At 41.3% G+C, this 20,699-nt stretch overlaps 1 protein-coding gene across 2 annotated transcripts in view; it reads left to right on the plus strand.

Moving 5' to 3' along the window:
• The window catches only part of PLCB4 (phospholipase C beta 4), a 160,951-nt gene that overhangs the window by 54,332 nt on the left and 85,920 nt on the right, over positions 1-20,699 (plus strand). For both annotated transcript variants that reach the window (XM_028499284.2, XM_007109072.3), the window contains exons 5-10: positions 278-357; positions 3,091-3,144; positions 8,784-8,865; positions 9,837-9,937; positions 10,588-10,645; positions 17,833-17,941. In XM_028499284.2, coding sequence (XP_028355085.1) covers positions 278-357; positions 3,091-3,144; positions 8,784-8,865; positions 9,837-9,937; positions 10,588-10,645; positions 17,833-17,941 — 484 coding nt within the window. The remainder of the gene's footprint in view (positions 1-277; positions 358-3,090; positions 3,145-8,783; positions 8,866-9,836; positions 9,938-10,587; positions 10,646-17,832; positions 17,942-20,699) is intronic.

The following is a 20,699-nucleotide window of genomic DNA, read 5'->3' on the forward strand; positions in this document are numbered from 1 at the left end:
GGCTTAATAAGTCAATCAGTGGGCAGCACTGCTTCGTGACAACCCAGTGTTTAATAACACTGTAGATGCCACATTTATCTTCATGGAAAGAATGAAAGCTGTTTATTAAAGCATAAAATATGAGCGTGTGGAATGAGGATGGCTGAATGGCAGGAAGGAGATAAAGAAGAGTTTATATTATTCTTACACAAAATGGATACGAGCTGTCTAATAAAAAACACCGAATTTAGCTCTGGCAGATTTGCTCACCAAGAACACTTTTTTCTTTCTCTTTCAGCAATGGGTCGAAGGCCTGAGATCCATCATACACAACTTCAGGGCCAACAATGTCAGTCCCATGACATGCCTCAAGAAACAGTGAGTTTTATTTGCATGATCCTTTGTCCTTGGCTGTTATCAAGCAAACAGTCAGATTAGGAGATGAAGGCTATGTATATGGACCAGGCAGCATCTTCCTTGCCTTCACCTCTGTGAAGGTCTCCTGACCTTGGAGAAGATGTTGACCAATACGCACCTGTACTCTTCATGCCACCTGGCAGGGCATGTGTGATAAGCCCACAGCCTGAAACCTATTTGAAAGGAATGGTTGATGGCAGAAAGATGCTGGAACCTCAGCTCCCCAGTATCCTCTGGGTTGTGGGCCCTGTCTTTTGTGTCCCAAGACTGAGTCTGCTGATAAATAGCTCTGCATACCTGGGGCCATATTTGGGTGCTGATGTAGCCGGAGTCTCTGTTGCATGACACTGAGAAATGGGGAGTGTGGCCAAGAGAAGCACTTATGCAAAAGCACCGATGGCTCCAGTGGAAAAGGTGCACTGGCCCCAGGGACTGTTTAGCACCCAATCAGGGATCCAAAGGTACTTTTGAAATTCAGAAAGCAGGCCTTCCTTACTCCAGCTCTGTATTCAAAATTCAGAGAGGACCTGCATGACATGGTAGGTTTTAACCCTACGAAGTTATTCTTTCCAGGTGACATGAAAGTTACTCAAATAGAAATTCTAGCCAAAGCCCAAATCAGCCTGTTTGAAAAGCAGTGATCCATGGAGAAGTGGGGCCACCTGTTATCACAGGGCCCTTGGCAGGCAGTTATGAGGTGCAGGAGAGAACCACACTGAGAATCTGCAGGGATAAGCCTGCATCTCTTAGCCAGGCCCGGGTCCAGCACCAAGGGTGGCCTTGGACTTCCGGGCGATGGGAGGAGAGATCAGTCCTTCGGGCATTTTGCTTTTTACTTCTGGTCCCTTTGGCAGGTGCTTTAACAGCATGGACTCTGTGCTGTAAATCCCAGGTTGGCCACTTCGTTGCTGGGTCACTCTTGGCAAATTCTTAACCTTGTGTCTCACTGTCCTCATCTGTGAATGGAGGTGGTGACGCCACTCATAAGATTCCACGCAGAGGAAATAAGGTCATGGGAGCGCCTAACCCGGTGCCTGGCTCCCCATCCCTCCTCGTTCAGTATTAGTGATTTTGATTCTGATATCACCCCTCCAGTGTTTTTCCCATTGTCTTATCAGAGGGGAGTTATTTAGTCTTGTACATTCCTATTTTTTGTTCAGCTGCTTCTCCTTGTCCTCTGCAGTTGCTGTGTCATGTTTTCTTAAAAATAAAGAGCAACCCAACAGATACTTTGAAGTTATAGAACCTCAGACTTTTGGCATGCCCACTTATGCCTGAGTGACCCAAGTCCTTGTATCTGGACACCAGATCTTATCTGCCTTCATTGGTGTCCTGCCCAGATCCCTTTCTGTTGCTGGTGTTTACCCATCCGCCAGCTGCTGGGAGGGTTAGGTCACTAAGGGCTCACACCTGCCTGTTTCTCCAGAGAATTGCCTTCTGCCTACCGGGAGTCACCGAGCCCGGGAGATCACAGTCCTCCATTGGCGTCTCTGCGGGATTGGTTCCAGGAACCCTGCTGTTACCAGAATCCACCGATGCGAGTCCCTTAGAGTTGACCCTTCGTGTCCACAGATACAGAACCCACGGATAAGGAGGGCTGACCCTAGACTCCTCCCTTCTTCTAGAAGGAAGCCCACAGCCAATGACAGGCTGAGACGGTATGCAAGAGGCCAGCCTCCTTGCCACCAAGCCTGGTTCAAATCACACTCCAGAGCTCCCTGTGGCGTCAGGACAAAGTTCCAGCTGAGAGCACAGCTTTGTGTAACTTCCTCCCTGCCTGTCTGCTTCCCTGACTCCTATGGTCCTGAAACCATCCCCTTAAAAGTAGTCACGTGTGCTTCTAGGAAGCTTGACTTAAGACAGAAACTTTACCAAATCATCATGTTCTGCAGATTGTTAGAATGTTATTAACTGGAAACAGTGAGAACGGGAGTCAGTGTCTAAGAATAATCCAAGCACCATAGGACAAATATATGTTCTGGGTCTCCATGTGTCATGAATGCCTGGGGAAAGCAAGGCGTTTTTCACCGTCAGTTTGAGTTGATGAACTTCTCTGACTGTTACAAATTAAGGATCCAGATCCCTTTATGGAGCTGGGTCCACCCATCCACCAGTTGCTGTGAGGATTAGGTCACTAAGGGCTCACACCTGCCTGCTTCTCCATCTGTACTTCACTACACTTAGAGCAGGAGCTGGGGCTGCGGTGGAGGGGGTCCCCACTGTCCTCAAGACTAGGCTGGCTGGTACTTGCATTTCTTACCCCCTTAGTAGATTATTAAAGAGCAACAGTCAAGATGAAACCAATCACCAAATAAGTGCCTACAATTTGCTTTGATCATGCAAATTCCCAATTTTCTGATTCATCTAGGATTTCCAGATAAAATATGGGACTCTCAGTGAAATTTGAATTTCAGATAAGTAACAAATAATGTTTTAGTATAAATACGTCCTATGCAATATTTGGAACATACTTGTAGTAAAAATTTGTTTGTTGTTTATCTGAAATTCAGATCTAACAGAGTCCTATATTTTTGTTTGCTAAATCTGACAACAGTAAATTCATCTCACAGTGTGTAATTGTCTTTGGTTTTCCGAATAAATGTTCTTTGTTTGCATGAACTTTTAAAGTGCTTAACCAGATTGAAGCTATTTCTCCCGAGAAACATTAAAACAGTTGTTACTGTTGTTTTCCAGCTGGATGAAATTGGCATTTATGACCAACACAAATGGGAAAATTCCAGTTAGGAGGTAAGTCAGTTATTCTTGTCTGCTCTGCACAGCCTGGGTCAGCCCTTGTGATACCAGTCCACAGAGAGAGCCCCCCACAAGGACTTGTTAATTTCTTTAACTAAGGATATTTCTGGAAGCTTAGTTTGAATCACATCATCAAATGCTGTGTTCAGTTTGTAAAAATCACTTATGGACGTAAAGTTTCATTTTTCCTCGGAACGGGTAGCGTTAACTCTGATAAATTAAAGAACATCTGAAAATGTAGCAGTATTTTTTAATCTTCAACTAAGTGGGTTTTCAGGATTCAGGTATCTTTCACCTACTTGCCCTGAACAACCTTTAACTAAAATTAAAGAAGTTTATATTGTGCACCTACAGTGGAAGTGTATGGATGTGTCTTAGGAAGTGTGATGCCTCTAGACAGTGCATCTCATTCTGGGCTTCGCTGGTCCTCTCATGCCCAGGACGAGTGGACTTGGTGTCTGGGTATGCTATCATTGACACCACATGCCCTTCAGAGCTGTCGCTTCCCTCCTCACCCTGCCCAAGGTAACAGAGACAAGGGAGAAAATGGCAGGAAAGCCTGGGTGGAGTCAAGAATGAAGAGAAGATGAACCAGAAACGGCCTTCACACCTGTGCTTCAGTACTTAAGCTGATGTGCTTCACCCTCTGAGGATTTCTCATGCTCCCCGTTTTTCTGCCTCTCCACCCCTTCCGGCGTTAGGGTCGTGGTCTGTGGGTCCAGTTGCAAGCTCTTGCGACAGTAGTGATGGGAATTCTTTACCCAGCTCCCCAAGTGGTTTTTTTTCATTGGTGTTTGTGTAAGCTGGTTGGTGTTCGTTGGTGTTTTGTGAAAATTCCAGAAGCTGAACTGGGCCCCAGAGCATCTGCTGCCCACATGAAGCCAGGGGGTATATTAGGATTCAGGAACCTGAATTAAACATGAGTTCCCCAGATACCGACCCACTCTTATAGAACTCTCCTGACTCGCATTCAAGTTGACCTCTTCCTGGACACTTTAGCAAAGAAGCCAACGACAAATAACAGACAAAACCCAGAACTACTGGGTGGAGTCGTGTCTTAGAACCTCTCTATCTTTCAGAGGTGAGGTGGACAGGTCACCAGCTGCACAGCATTTGAGGGAATGCACTGGAGCCGAGACCCACTGATTACACTTGGCCATTTCTGCCTCTTCTTTCCCTCTGTCTCTGCCCAGACTTGAAGCTTCCATTCTGCATCCCTCTGAGAGTATCTCCATACTCCCTCAATGTCATTCTTTTCACATTTGAAAGAACTATCCTAGAGGTCATCATTTTCCTTAACTCCATGTATTGTAACATTCATGGACTAAGGTATCCATGTGACACAACTGATGTATCAATGGGCAAACGAAAAGCATACACATCATAAAGAAGACCATGGCAGTATTCTTTTTATTTAACCTTTTATTGAGGGCTTCCAGGGTTATCGACCTCATGCATCTGTTGTGGTCTTTACAAATCTATATGTAGGATTCTCTGCTTTTTATTTAATAACTTACTAGCAAGTCAATTTTGCGTTTACTTTAGAAGTTTAATAAAAGCCCCACTAGCACCCTTGACTGATGGTTGTTGGCAAAGGCACTTTACACTGATCCTTATTTTATTTAAAGCCCTTTGCTCTGTTGAGAATAGCAGGACAATTATTTTAATGAATCTCAGCATCCTACAGCTATTACCAAATATATAGTGCATTTTTATTTAAAAATCAGTATTGAAGTAATAAGTCCAAACTTAGCACAGATAGCAGTGTGAAGACCAGAAATGTAGGTAGGATCAGTTTTTACATAACTTGCTCTCCTGATTTTTCTCCCAAGATAAGTTTCAGGAAATGGACAAAACAGAAACACATAGATTGTAATCAAAGCACTCCTAACGAGCAGTTCTGGTGTCATCTGTACACATCCTATGAATCAAGCCATTGTTACACAAGCTTGGAAGCCTTTGCTGATTCCAAAGATCTTTGTGCAGCATGTTCACATACAAAATTGTTACCCCCCTTTTTTGTAGAAATAGCCTAAATATTTTGTCTTCTTCTTTACCTTTCTCTGACGTGAACTCTTTGGTGCCTGACAGCACTAACAGGTGTTTGACACAAGACATCTGTGATCTGGGGGCAGTTTGTCAGAGTTGATGGAGAATTGATACCAAGCCAGCAAAAAGCAGATAAATCTTTATGTGGATGAGCTGCCAAGGGCGAGGTGGAAATAGTTCTGAATGTTCTAATGGATATGAAGAGTAAACACTTTAAAATGTCATTTTATCACTATAATTCTGGAGTTTTAAAAATGGAAACTCTTAGTGTAGTGTGTGTGTAATATTAGAGGGGATCTGGCTTCAGGGTCATTAGATCAGCTTGAGAGTGGCCACTCCTTGTGAGCTGTAACCAAGATTTAATGTCCAGGAAGGATAAGGGAAGAAAGTCTTTACCTCCCTCTTCTCTTTTCTTTTTTTGTACATCATCTTATGCAGTCTGCTTTTCTCCCAAACTTACAAACTCACACTCAGTTTACCTATCCACTCAGACCAAAGCTTTGAAGGTCACTCTTTTTTATTTTATTTAATTGCCATTTCCCATTCCTTGTAACATGAAGTTGGAACCAACAGCTATGAGTAGAAGGAGTCCCAAGGGAAACAGATGTGTTAAGAGGGCTAAGACATCAGGGGTGGTCGTAGCAGCCCAACTCCCTCATAATCCATCCACATCCTGGAGGCCCACCCTGCCTATGATGAGGGTCTGGTTCTGCAGGGGGCTTCACTTCATGAGCACTCCTTGACTGTTTCAGAAGATGGTATTAAAACCATTGGATAGATTGTAGGGCAGAGTGAGACTCCCTGAGTTTCTAGGGTCATTGCTGTCTTGGTTGCTTGTAAGGTCTGCTGGAACAGGGAATTTAATCAGATGGACTGGGTACCACTTAAGGGTATTTGCTTTTCTAACATTTCCTTTGGGGTAGGTAGTGTGTTTTGCTTCAGCAGAAACTCTGACCACCTGTAGCTACGAAGCACTAAGCTGTACTCTTTGGGGCTGTGTATAAAGGGTTGAATAAATTGCAGTCCCTTATACACACTCTACGTGCCCATGAAATGCCCTTGATGGTGTCTGAAATGCCCCCAGCCTGTGATAAGTGTGTTTCTTTCTCTCAGGACCCTGGTTAAATGCTGGGCCTCCGATGCAACTGGAAACTCAGAGAATTCACCTTTGCACCACAATTCACTCACCCCTAAGCCGAATCCATTTTGAGGCCCAAGAATGACTCTGAAAGCTGCCTGGAGAGAAGGCAATAAAAGAGCCCCATCCCCGCTCCTCCCCACCTCCAGGGAAATGGTCTCTTCTACTTCCTTGCTCCTATTTTCTCTTAGAATGAGGGGAGCAAATCTGTGTTGAGGTTGCCCAGCCCGAGCCCCCTCGTGAAAAGATGGGCCTGAGAACGAGCCCTTCTGACCATCATACCACTTCTTGCCTTTATTTATTTACTTATTTTGGCCCCTCGGCAGGTGGAATCTTAGTGCCCTGACCAGGGATCGAAGCCGTGCCCCCTGCAGTGGAAGCACGGAGTCCTAACAATTGGACTGCCAGGGAAGTCCCATCTCTTGCCTTTATTATCTTCTTTCATGTCTCTGGGCTCTGACTTTACCCTCACTGATATATTCCCATGTGGATTTCCCTCCTTCCTGGCCCTGGACACCCTATTTTCTCCTTCTCTCAGTTTCTCTATCTCCCACAAATGTTTGGACAGACTACTCCCAAAAGATGTCCTTGTTCTGCTTCCTATTTCTTGGCATTTCCCCAAGCCCCAGCCAAGATTCTATTCCTACCAACTCTCCCTTTCCTCCCCACTCCACCCCCTCCCCAACACCAGGTTGTTTCACCAGAAAGGCTCAGGCCCTACACCTGCTATATTCATGACCATGTTCATCAGTTTTCATCTCCTTTATGGGGCCTGTTGAAACCTAACAGAAGCTCGAGTTAGCTGAGATTCCCCTGAGATTGCTATGCAGAGAGTTTCCTCCTGGTTACAGGTGCCAGACATCCCAAATCCTGCTGGAACCTGCAGCTCTCACATTAACACATACATACTGTTTCAAAAAAAAGACACACTGAATAGCCACTTTCCCCTATTATAAAGAGCAGATAAAGTGCTTCTCAGCTCAGTCCAAGGTATGAAAATTCCATGAACTCTAGAGAAGTGGGAAAATGTGGGCATAGCACCCTTGACCCTAGAAACTGTTTTACTTAATGTCATATATATATGCTGTACCATGTCTGCAGATTTGTTAGAGAATTCATAGGCCTCCCTATATTTGAATACAACTGTCTCAAACATTCTTAAAACTGTACTTCTTGAAGTATTCTTAGACCACGTATGAAACAATAAAGCTTTGAATGAACACATAGCAATTCGTTTACCTACAGCTAGTTCTTCCCAATCTCTTCTGGGAAGTTGTACTCTGCAGTTGAAGTGGTGCTTTCTCCCACTCATCAAGATTAAATGGTGGTCACTGCTTACATTGGGAGCTTGCCTTACACTTAACGCAAATGGTGGAGTTCATGACAAGGTTGGGCATGAGAGGCGCTGTTACAGATCCTCCTGTGCTCACAGGGAAGGCGGTCCAAAGCCAAGCTTCACAGATGAAAGTAAGCTCTGTCTTCCAGCGGAGGCTGGACTTCTGATTTAGACTTTAAGTTATTATGGTGACAAATCACCTGGGCCTCCATTCAGGGAGTGAATGAAGGCTCTTCGGGTGGCCAAGACATGGCTCAGAGTCAAGTATGGATTCCAGGGTCCAAGTCCTCTCCTCAGTAGTTCGTTCTGAGTGTCACCAATTCATTTATCAGGAGTCTCTCTCCTACTTTTATCATCATCAGGAAATATGCTCCTTAAGGTGTTATCCATCTTACTAGCCTTGATGAACACAGTATTAATTCAAAGGCAGCACCATTATTCAAAAACACTGTGTCTCAGGGGAATGCCAAGATTCTGCTGAAACATTGAATAATTGTTCCCCTGCCTCCCCTCTCCCTGACACCTGTCACTTTCATAATAAAGTCCCCAATCCTTGAGGCAGCTGACATGTCAGAGTAGCTAAAGGGTGCTTAGCTCAAAATATATATATATATATATATATATATATATATGTCTGATAATGCATTTCAGCTGTAGTATGAAGCCAGGTAAGGGCGACCACCGGCACATTCTGTGTCCTAAGGGCCCTCCTTCCTTTCCCCAAGTCAAGATATTGTCACCATGAGGTTTTATTCTAGACATGCTGTTCCATCTGCCGCATTCCTTTTTCCTAAGGAAGCAGTTTGATAGGATCGAAATTTATTATTGTGATTGTCCAGTGGTCTGTATCCTTGGTGCATCTTACATTCACAAGTAGCCAGAGAGACCACCTGTCTTAGAATCAAGTCACCACACTGGCACAACCAGCTCTGGTAACCAGAGGGACATTGCAGGAGCTAGTTTGGGAAGTGAAAAATACCTAAAAATGAAAAATAATTTTATTTTCCTTTTTCTTCTCCCCTATCCCACCATCCCTAGTTTTAATGGGATCTTTGCATCAGAGAAAACAGACTTAATAGTAACTTTATGTCTTTTTCTTTTCTGCCCTAGTATTACCAGAACCTTTGCATCGGGGAAAACAGAAAAGGTGATCTTTCAAGCACTCAAGGAGCTAGGTCTTCCCAGTGGAAAGGTATTCATTAATCTAATAATGTGTTTCTAAAACCACTTTGTGTATTTATGTTCTCATGTAATAAACAAGATTGGATTAAACTGATTCGGTTAGATTCAGAATTAGATTCAGTCACACATAGTACAGTCAGTTTTTCCTTTATTCTCTTTCCTTCTATCCTTCCTTCTGTTTGTTTTCTGGGCATTTTAACCTAAACGTTTTAGTATTCAAATAGTGTACTTCCAAATGTTGTTGTCAACTTTATCAAGAAAAGGAAATGACAGCCAGGCTGCTCTTTCACGTAGTTTATGGAAAGCTTATTTTACAGAAACCCATCAACATTGCCTGGACCATGTACAATGTCAGCATGAAAAATGGCTCATAAATTCAGTTCTTCAGGATGGCTGTGTGATATTTTATGAAGCACCTCTCCCCAAACATACCATTTGTGTTTGTGGCCCTTTGTATTTAAAATAATTGCAGTTAGCGTGTTAACTGGAAGAAAGATTTAAGCCTGTTGATGCCTTAACAAATCCGATTTGAAATATGAAGTTCAGTATGAAAAGTAAACTCTTATAGGATCCCCTTCATGTGGTCTTGTGAAAATTCACAAAATAAGCATAGGAAAACATTGGGCTTGATTTAGTCAGCATCCTTTAGGCAGGCACTTGCTTTTCTCCTTCAAGGAGAGAAGGAAAAAATGTTTCTTTGTATTTGTTCTATGGAGTGTCTCCCAGAGCAAGCCCAGCTGTGGCCAGTGTTTGAACATGCAAACTATGGATGCATGGTAGCTAGAAATGCTCATTTACACGTGCCACGTTCTAGAGGCCTGGCCAACAGCTGGACCTCCTGGCTTCCATCGGCAAGAATCAGAGATGAAGGCCCTGGAATTCCAAGTGTCATCACTTTGCTTCATGAACCTGTAGATTCTGTAGACCCTCCAAGGAGAGAAAAATGTGCCCTGATTTATAACACGCTTCTATTCTTTCCAGAATGATGAAATTGAGCCTGCAGCATTTACTTATGAAAAGTTCTATGAACTGACACAAAAGATTTGTCCTCGGACAGATATAGAGGATCTTTTTAAAAAAATGTAAGTTCCGTTTATGAGACAGTGTCACATCAATGTTATCCTTGTATTTTTAGACTTTAAAAACATTTTTGTCCTAATATTTTCAAATAGTATGTTGATAGTATCTAGGAATATCTAGTCAGGGTTACATTTTCACCCCTTAGTTTATTTGGTGTAAAAGTTCACTCTGATTTTTTGAGAAACTTTTACGTAAGTTAGTTGTAGCACCTGGAACTTCCCCCCCTCCCCTCCCTGCATTGGCTTTACTAACTACCTACAATGTTAACTTGCTCCTTTAGGTATTAACCCATTATGTGAACTAACAAGATCCGATTTGGAATGTTATTATGTTGTTGAAAAGTCCATTCATTCCAATTATTTCAAATGGATGACTTACATGTTGTTTTTATAATAATGCCTGTGGATAATGCAAAAGAGGGATTGCAGACATTTTCTGTAAGCTAGTGGGAATGATTTCTTTCCTTTGTTGTTGTTGTTGGGTTATTTTTTTTCCCCCCTTACAAACAGTCTCTGGCCATTTTAAGAGTTCACCACTACTTCAGGGTTAGAAAATAAGTGTAGAATTATCATCAACAAATGTCAACATGTAAATCGTACCTCCTGTAGCATCATATACCAAAACTTACTTTTTCTAATAAATTTCTTTTCAGCAATGGAGACAAAACTGATTATTTAACGGTAGACCAATTAGTGAGCTTTCTAAATGAAGTAAGCTTTTTCATACATTAACTCCATCAGTCTGTGTGCAGTGGCTTGCCCTCCTCCAGCATCCTCATTGCATGCCTGCATCCTACACCTTCATTCGCTTTGCTTCTGACCTGCTGATCTTTCCATGATGGCTTTACCAGGTGCAAAAATCAGCTGCTGCCTTCGTGTGTCCATGCACTTCCTCATTGGCTTTGCACACTGCTTTTTTGCTGGTTTCTTGCTGTGATGTGTAGCTCTGGTTCTGTGTGTGTGTGTGTGTGTGTGTGTGTGTGAATTTGATAATATATTCATTTAATTAAATGTGTCTATGTTTTTGCAAGGTGATATTTAAGGTACTTTTTTTTTTCTATTTACTTATAAGAAATAGAAAGAGAATGGATTGAGTTTACCACACAATAGTTGGATTCTCCATTGCTAACTTTTCCTCATACTTTTGCATGGACTAGAAAAGCTTTATTTTTGTCTTTTAATGGATTGCATGTAAGAAAAATATGTAGGTTCGAATAGAATATTTGGACAACAAGCACAACATGGAGTTCCTGGGTGAAAATATAGTGCATATTAGGCCAATGAGATGGCAGGTTAAATTTTTCCTTTTTATCTTTATAACAAGCTCAGAGCTAATTTTAGAACATGATTCACTTAACAACCAAAACTGATTGACAAAATTTGCTTAAGTCCAAGAGAAAGATATTTCAGAACACGTAAAGGTTGCAATTTTTATTACAACTAAAATTAACTTCTTTTTTCCTCTACACGTTCAAAAAAGTGTTTTCTCTTCAGTGAAACCCATTGAAGCTCTTGTTAATCCAAAAAGGGAAACTCACTTTTTGTCTAACACATTAATAATAAGAAGACTTTAAGTGAGGAATGGACAGTATATTTTTGTTTCAAAACAATTGATGTTAGCCATTATACCTTATAAAGAGAAAATGTTAGGAAAGGCAGTATCATGCCAGGTATGAGGTATTGCCTCAAGAAAAGACCGCAGGTAGACTGTGATCTGCCAGTTTGCAGACACAGATCACATCTTTGCCAAAGGGCTTCTCTTTTCTTTCCCTGTCAGGGCTCAGTAGCTGCCAGTTGGTAGGGTTGCACTTGAGAAGCTATGGTAACCAGAGCCTAGAAGCACCGATGCAGGAGAGAAAAGTTCCCCCATATAGCAGTGCAGATGCCTCCACTTTTAAATAATCCTTTCAGTACATTGCAATACTTATTTTACTTGAAAACATTTCAAGTTTTTCACTCCACTAGTTTTTGGTCATGCGAATACTATGTTCATAATCTTTACCCAGATATTATCCACATTCTTACGCCACCATTGCTCGGAAGTTAAGTTGCCTTGTTTGCCTCCTTAACCCTTTCCCCATCTTCTGCTTCTTTTAAAAAATGTATTGTGTTATCTCCCTCAGCTTCTTCATGTACTTTGGGTCATTGGTCACCTTACGTTTTGGTGAGACGGGAAAAATTTTGCTTTCTACTAAAGAGGGAAGACACTTTAGTGGAGAGAAGATGTACCACCTCATCAGTTCGCGTAGAAAAAGGCCTCTTGGGCTCTCTGGGATGAAGCTGGTGCCCAGCCATCTATTAAACATGACAGAGACTTAATATGCATTGTACTGTTCAAATGAGGAAACAGTTCTGAAGTCCTCAGAATAGGTGCTGCATTCATGGGTGCTTATCTCATGCCTTTCCTTTTATGGGTGGTTTCTGTAGACCTACCCGATAACTACTCTTGTCATTCTTATGAGTCTTGGACAAAAAATTTAATTTTTAAAAGGTATGATCACCCACACTTTCTGGCTCTGACATCCAAATTCTTTCTCAAAATACTTACTCTTTGGTAAGCTTTTATCTATCACTATTACACTGGCCAGTAGTGTTCATTTACTTATGTTTCCCTCTGTTTGGCTTCTCAATAACAGTAAGATGGCACCTTTAATTTAGGGGGGTGGGACTCATGGAATCAGTGTGATTCTAGATTTCTTTAGGTCACAGAAACTACAAGACAGTCCAGGGAAGTGTACAGCCTTTATTTTTAATCAAAGTGTCTGCCCTGAATCTCTTCCTTTTCCGTCCTAGTGAACTCAGCTGGAAGAACTAGACAGAAATCTGAATGTCTCCTTGAAGAAGGCTGTCAAACTTAGAGAACGTTCTGCCACCGCCTTGCACCCTCTCTTTTGAGTCCTACCATTGTCCCTCTCATTGCTCCAAAGTCGAAAGCACCCCTTGGGCAGAGCACCGTCAAAACCCATAATGAAAGGAGACAGAGTTCACTCAGGAAGGGAGCAGGCATTGGAATGTAAGGGTCTCTGACTTGAAAAGCTTAGACCTAAACATTTTCAAAATGCCTTAGCCACGTAGTCTCAACAAGCTGGAATTCAACATTGTATTAGAAGATCTGGATCATACAATTAGACAAGAAAAAATAAATGAATCCCAGGAACACAAAAGGACAAAGCCCTATTCATTATTTGCAGATGATGATTATGTAACCTGAATATCAAAAACTAGCAACTGAAAAACTTTGAACAGATAGAGAGTTCAACAAGGTAACCAAATAAGTGATCAACAAAGAAAAATCAATACACACACGTATACTAGCATTAATCAATTAGAATAGGTAACAGGAAAAAAATGCCATTTATATTAGCAAAAGCCGTGCTGCCACCCACCACCTTCCAGCTTGTAAATCCCTTTATTCCTTATATGAAATGTTCTGTTCAGTGTACTAATGTGTATCTTCAGGAATTTGGAAGGTGAGGAGAGACTATCATTTACTGCCTTAGTCACTGTGTAGGGGTTTGTACCACCTGCTCTCTACCCATGCCATCACCACTTACTAGCTTTTCACTAGTAGCTTTAGATCTGCTCCTCATTTGCTTCTCTGTATGTCCGTGTTCATTGCTCCCCAGAGTGTGATCTGGGGACCAGCAGCATCAGCATCACCAGGCAGCTTGTTAGAAATGCAGAATCTCAGGTCCCACCCAGACCTGCTGAGTTGGAATCTGCATTTAACATTATCTCCAGGTGATTTGTCTGCACATTAGAGTTTGTGAAGTGCTGGATTCCTCCTTGGAATGCTTAGTGTGAATGGAAAGAATGTGAGAGCAGCATAAACCTATTATTCTCCATAATGAATTTAGTCATGGAAATCCTCCACTTGGATCTAAAATTTTGCCACAGCTGTGTCTCTTGGTCCCATCCAGTGGGCTGAGGGAAACTTTCTTTGCCTCTATTATGGAAATAGCAAACTGGAGTCCAGGAGAGCTGGTGGGGGCCGTCAGTATGAGCTGGCACACGGTTGGATACTGCCACCAACTCAGTTCTCTCTGTATCAGGGCTAATTAAAGCTTCTTGGCTTCAGTTAGTTTCACCTCTCTTTCCCTGTTCCTAATGAGAAGCTAAATTGATTTTAGTTTTGCCTCCATTCTCCATATGACTTCTTACAAAGATGACAGCAACTGAGGGCCGGCAGAATTGAGAGATGCATGAAGAGCTGGAGAAAGAGATCAAATTAAGAAAGAGAGGCAGAGATTTTAGATAACCACAGCAATCAAGAATTAACTTTATTTTCTTGTTGCTGGTAATCTTTCCCCCTGCCTCACGTATATCATAGGATCACATTAGAGCTAAACCTGATTTGTTATTTTATTTTTTATTTTGCAGTTGAAAGAATGTAATAAAGGGCTCAAGATTGCTTTCCATTTATAATATCTTTATTCTTTCTTTTTTTTAAGGAATTTTTTTTAAAATTTATTTATTTATTTATTATTTTTGGCTGTGTTGGGTCTTCGTTTCTGTGCGAGGGCTTTCTCTAGTTGCGGCGAGCAGGGGCCACTCTTCATCGCGGTGCGTGGGCCTCTCACTATCGCGGCCTCTCTTGCTGCGGAGCACAGGCTCCAGACGCGCGCAGGCTCAGTAGTTGTGGCTCATGGGCCTAGTTGCTCCGCGGCATGTGGGATCTTCCCAGACCAGGGCTCGAACCCGTGTCCCCTGCATTAGCAGGCAGATTCTCAACCACTGCGCCACCAGGGAAGCCCTCCATTTACAGTATCTTTATTCTTTAATGCATGAGCAAAGAGAGAGACGGAAGTATTTGGTGCTATAAACCTTAACAATTATTCCCTTATCATTTTATATCTCTTTTGAATATTATTTATGTCAACATCTCTCTCCCAGTGCTGCTTGGACTGAAGTCAGTTGAAGTCTTTTCTCAATAAAAGTAAGGACATAATAAAGGAGGCGTGTTCATTATCTTCTTGTTCACTTGGGCACAGTTCTGTGAACTATTTTCGGAAGCCATTCAGTATCATATTTTACAAAGCCCTGGACATCACCTGGTGGATGCCCTCGGTACATTGCTACCCCAAATCCCAACTGAAAACCCATGTTCTCTCCCTCAGAGCTGTGAAGCATTTGCCCCACTGTCCTTATGTCCATGTGGAAATCTTCTGCAACCTTATTACTCTGAGATTACGTGGAAATGATCTTTCTCCTCTTTGTTTTCTCATATAAAATTATATTTTTGTGACTCCGTACAAGTCTTACCATTTATTCCTTGCCTTTGGGTTATCCAGATTACACTGTGCTTCCTTTTTGAAACGTGAACATTTTCAGGAAAGTAAAAGGTTAAAGTATCTGGTGGAGCAGATGTAAAGACAAGTGAAATTTCATATTGTCTTCTCTTAATGCTTATTTGCTGCAAATGTAGAATAGGGGATTATGATACATCCATTTTAAGTACTCAGTTTTCCTGGCTATTGCTTCTGATAGGGGGATGTTCTTCTAGTGAATATCATGCCCTCTGATAAATTTTGATGGGGGTTAATTGGGAGGACATCTCAAACATTTAGCATTCTTCTATCCTTTGCAGAACTTAGGTACTTTTTTTTAACGGATACACAAATATATTGAAATGCAAACCTTTACATATTAGAGTAGTGCTTCTTAAATTTGAGCACATCAGAATCACCTGAGAAACTTGTAAAAATACAGATTCACGGGTTCTACCCCAGAGAGTCAGGTTTGGTAAATTTGGAGTGGGGCCCAAGAATGTGCATTTCTAACAAGCTCCCAGGTGAGGGTGATGCCACTGCTGCCATCCACAGGCCACACTACAGGGGGCACCAGGTTAGAACCCACATACCTCTGTACATATAAAGCACCTAAGAATACCTGGATTCCCTCTCTTCCTTTCCCAGCTTTGCCTCTTTCTTCTTTAGCTGAGTCTCTTCTTTCTCTCACTTTTAAATTCATATGGATTTGCCCCATGATCTCCATGAGTCCAGAACACTTACCAAAAGCATATCTTTAAATTAAAAGACTTAATTATAATAAGGAAGAAAACCTTACTAGTATAGTGGCCAACCATGAACATAACTGCAGTGGGGTCTCAAAAGGCCCTTTTCCTGCCACGTCCATCTTCTTCCATGGTATTATTTACAGAGACTGAAAAGGAAAGTGCCTAGAAAATGTACTGTTTGTTTGTTTGTTTTGAAAACAGTGCTTTCTCACCAGAGAGCTCTGCTTGTCATTCCCTTGGGTAGGGGCTCTGGAGTTGCATGACAGCATCCATTTCCTAAACAAGATGTCTTGTAGCATGCCTTCACCTGCTTGGCGTTCCGTGGTCCACTGCACCATCTCTCTGCATACCCCAGGACTTTTCTTCTTTGTGGTCTCAAGGCCTGTTGCTCATATAACAGTTTCTGCTCTAGCACATGCATGGATGTGAGCTGTTGTGAGCCGTAATTTCTTAGATTCCAACAGAAGCATGCTTCATTGGGATAAATTGACAAAGAGATATTGATTCCTTAGGAGTTAACACTCTTAACTCGGTGGGGAGGTGGGAGGATCAGAGCAGGCTAGGCCACAAGTGCTTTAGGAAATTACATCAAGTGTTCTGTTGGCCAAAGGCATTCATTCTGTGTGCCCCACTCTTCAAATGATCATTTCAAAACAAATGGGGAAGGGAGATCCATATGAACTTTTAACAATTGTTTCTTCAGTACTTTTTCAATAGTGCTTTTCAAAGTCTGTGCATATATTTGGGTAAAGAGTTGTTGCCGGTGTCCTACGTACTGACCAAGTTTTGCTCACATCTGCTTATATGCCACTATTCCATTGAAGTTTCCTTTATTTATTTATTTGATGGATGACCAGGGATGCAGTGTTTGGTCCTCTAATCTACCACGAACAATAAGGAAGTTTAATGGACCCACTACCTCTAGGTACAGAAAGATAGTCAGATACACACACACACACACACACACACACACACACACACACACACACACGATTGTAGCTGAGTCAGTTAGTAAGTTGGAGTTTTTTCATCACTGCTGTAAAGTTAGGATGACAGAACTGCAGAAATAGCTTTGCTCCTGGTGCCTCATATAACATAGCACCAGGAGCCTATAGGTGCTGATTTGAAAAGAATGACATCACCAACCTCCAAATTATTTACGTACTCTCTGCCCAGAGAATTTCCTCGGGGCAAACCAAGTTAGATTTCATAGTGAAATAGAAGTTCTGAACTGCTGATATTTAAACACAAATTTTCATATTGTTTAGAGCTTGTCAATATCCTTGTGCTGATTAATTTTCAACTATTACAATGGGTTAATTTTGATAAATATTGATTCAAGAGAATGAAGTTTGCAGTTCCCAAGAAATCTTTTATTCATGTAGAAAGACATAATGAAAATAAAATGATATTTGCCTGTCTAACTTTAGGGTTTTGGAGGGGTTTTTTTGTTATTGTTGTTTTGGGTTTGGCATTTAAATGGGTATGTTATATATTTGGGGTTTTTTTGGATTTTTGCTTTTGTTTATCCTTTTTTTTTTTTTAAAGATTTTTGATCTCACTTTTTATAAGCACTTATGCCAAATGTCTTACCTGTGGTATGGCAATGCTATACCGTTTTCTCTGTCAACTTTTGAAGAAAGAAAGTATCTTCTGTTTTTTCCCTCTTCAGCTCAGTGAGGGGAACCAACAAACTACTATCAAATTTGGATGTTTCTGAGGTCTATTTTAGGAAGAAAGACAGGAAAAAAGTGAAATCTTCTCTTTGTAACTGTAAACATGATATTCTAGATATATCTTATATTAGAAATTACATACTTTAGTGATGTGTACTGGCCCAAGGGTGAATGTCAGCCTAAATGGAGTTATTTTCTCATCATAGCATCAACGAGATCCTCGGTTGAATGAAATTTTGTTCCCATTTTATGATGCTAAAAGGGCAATGCAGATCATTGAGATGTATGAGCCTGATGAAGACTTGAAGAAAAAAGGTAAGAAAAGTGAAAAAAGAGAGAATTTTTCTTTGTTTAAAAAAATCAAGGACATATGCAACTTTTAAAGTCCTTGAATTTTTAGTTAAAGGTATCTTTAAATGCTTTGGAGCTCTCTAGAGGCAAGGATTGATAACTGGCTGATTTTTTTTTTTTTTCCTTGCTCTAAGTATAAATTTTACCTTACACCAAAATTTGTTCATGCTGCCTGAAATGTAATGATAAATTTATTATTAAACTATAGTGATATTTTCCCCATGTGCTTTCTTATCTTTAGTATTGCATAGTGCTTAAAATGTAAAAATGCCAATTATAGTCTCTTCTTGCCATTTATGAAAACAATGGCATTTGCTATCAAAATTGACACCTTCTTCTCTCTTTAGTTTTGCAAGCTAACTAAATTTAATACACGTTTTAAGGAGCCTTTTTACTCATCATTTGACCTCTGGTATGGAAGATAAATGCAATTGACATGAAATTAAATAGGAATCAATTTAGCAAATTGTTGGGGATTTTGAGCGTTTGCCTGTTTCACTGAAACTTTGGAAACAATGTATTGTTCATTCCAACATTTAACAAAGGAAAGGTATGGAGAGGAAATTTAAGATTGGTTCTATAGCCATGAGAAACACCTGCAAAGGGTGGGAGCGGTGATGCTAATATAGTATCTCCAGGGAGTGCCGGGAGATGCCTGACCTGGAGCCTCTGGCCTTATGTCTCAGTGGAGAGTGAAGGGAGATCTAGGTTAAGTTCTTTCTGTCCCATCTGCCCGTGAATATTATGGCCTCAGTTTTCTCCTCTTTAGAATAGAGGTTCTTTTTTTTTTTTTTTTTTTTTGTATCTCAGTGAGTGTGGCTGAAAGATTTATACGTTCTCTGGACCCACACAGAACCTGTTTATACGCATGCCTGGCCCACCATACCATATGGCCTTATCCCTGATATTTTTCCAAGCCCAACAGAGTTTTCCCTTGGTTATAGTCATACATTTACACTTTTCTGCTAGGGTCTCAAATATCTATTTTCAGCAAGACTGCTTCATTACATACCTCTTTATCAACATCCTGAGTATCATAATTAAGTCCACATGGCATGCGATTTATTTGAAGGGAGGAGTGGCTTGGCAGAAAATCTAGTGCTTTGCAGTGGTGGGAGGTGATGTGATTTTTGTTGCATCTCCTGTTGCTGTGTGACCTTGAGCAAGGAACTGTATTCCTAGGCCTCGGGTTTCCCTGCTTGTAAGGTGGTGGGGTTCATGCAGTCATTCAGCTAATATTTCTGTCCCCTGCTTTCAATCCTTATAGGCATAGCCAAGCACTGTGCTAGGTGCTGGTGATTCAAAATGAAATAAGGCGGTTGTGATCTACTGAAGGAGAAAGACCTATGACTCAGTAGTGCCTTGGTGGTGTGATAAATGTTATGATAGAGGTGTGTCTTATTATGTATAAGGTCCTCCCAGGTCCTAAAAGTCTATAAAATTACCACTGACACATCTAAAAAGCATAGCTTCACCATTTCACATATGACAGAAATGTTAAAGTCTGTCATTATCAAGTATGGGTGAGAATGTGGTGCCAAAGGCATTCTTATCAACTATGCTGAGTGTGTAAATGGGTACAAACAACCACCTTGATGAATATTTTGTCAATAATAAAGTGGAAAATACGCCTCTCCTACAGCGCAGCCTCTTTACTTCCAAGTATGTACCCTAGAGAATGTCCCGTGTCTTTCCCGAGTCTGGTGTCAGAGTGGCCCTGCTCAGTCCTCAGATCTCTGCTCCTTCTATCCTCACTCCTTGAATGAGCTCATCCAAACCAATGGCTTTAAGTTTCTTCTATACACACATGGCTTTCAGATTAAACTCTCCACTCCTAATCTGTCTCTTAAACTACAGACCTGTATAGTAGACCTCTCCATTTGGATGCTGAGTGCACATTTCAAATATATATATATGTACAATATGCTTTGATTGTCCCCATCCACAGACCTGTCCTTTTCCCAGCCTAGAAAATGGTACCATGACTCACCCAGCTTTTCATGCCAAAACTTTTGGAAGAATCCTTGACTTGTTTATTCTTTCACATCACCTCTGATCCATCAACAAAACCTGCAAAATCTGTCCTGAAAATAAATCACTTCTCACTGTCTCCACACTTACTGGACTATCAGATCCTACATCATCTCTCCCTAGATGAGGCCAGCTGACTTCTAACTAGTCTTCTCCTTTCCTCAATGCCCTACGATTTATGTACCACACAGCAGCCAGAGTAAACCTTTTAAAATCAAATCTAATCATGTTCTTCCACTCTTCAAAATGCTCCAAAGACTTCCCAGCACACTTAGAATAAGATCCAAAGTACTTAGTGAAGACTAAAGTCCAACTGATGTAGCCTTTGGATTCCTCATTTCTAGCTACTTTCCTCTCCATCACATGGTCTCTGCACTTGCTGATCTTTCTGTCTAGGATGGGGCAGCCCCAGGGGTGCATGGGGCTTGCTCCCCATGCATGAATGTGACCTTGTCAGAAGGGCTTTTGCTGGCCACGTAGCAAACACAGCATCCTGGTCATTCTTGATCGCTTTCATACCCTACTTTCTGTTTCCTTCTAGCATTTTCATAACATTATATTTATTTGTTAATTTATTTTTTCTCTCACCCATAATACATGAGTTTCATGAAGGTAGGGCTTGTCTGTTTCTTCTATCCTGCATCTGTCACAGTGCCTGGGAAAGTATAAATGTATGTGTCCAAGGAGATAG

The sequence above is a fragment of the Physeter macrocephalus genome, chromosome 14 (assembly GCF_002837175.3).
Source record: "Physeter macrocephalus isolate SW-GA chromosome 14, ASM283717v5, whole genome shotgun sequence".
NCBI lineage: Eukaryota > Metazoa > Chordata > Mammalia > Artiodactyla > Physeteridae > Physeter > Physeter macrocephalus.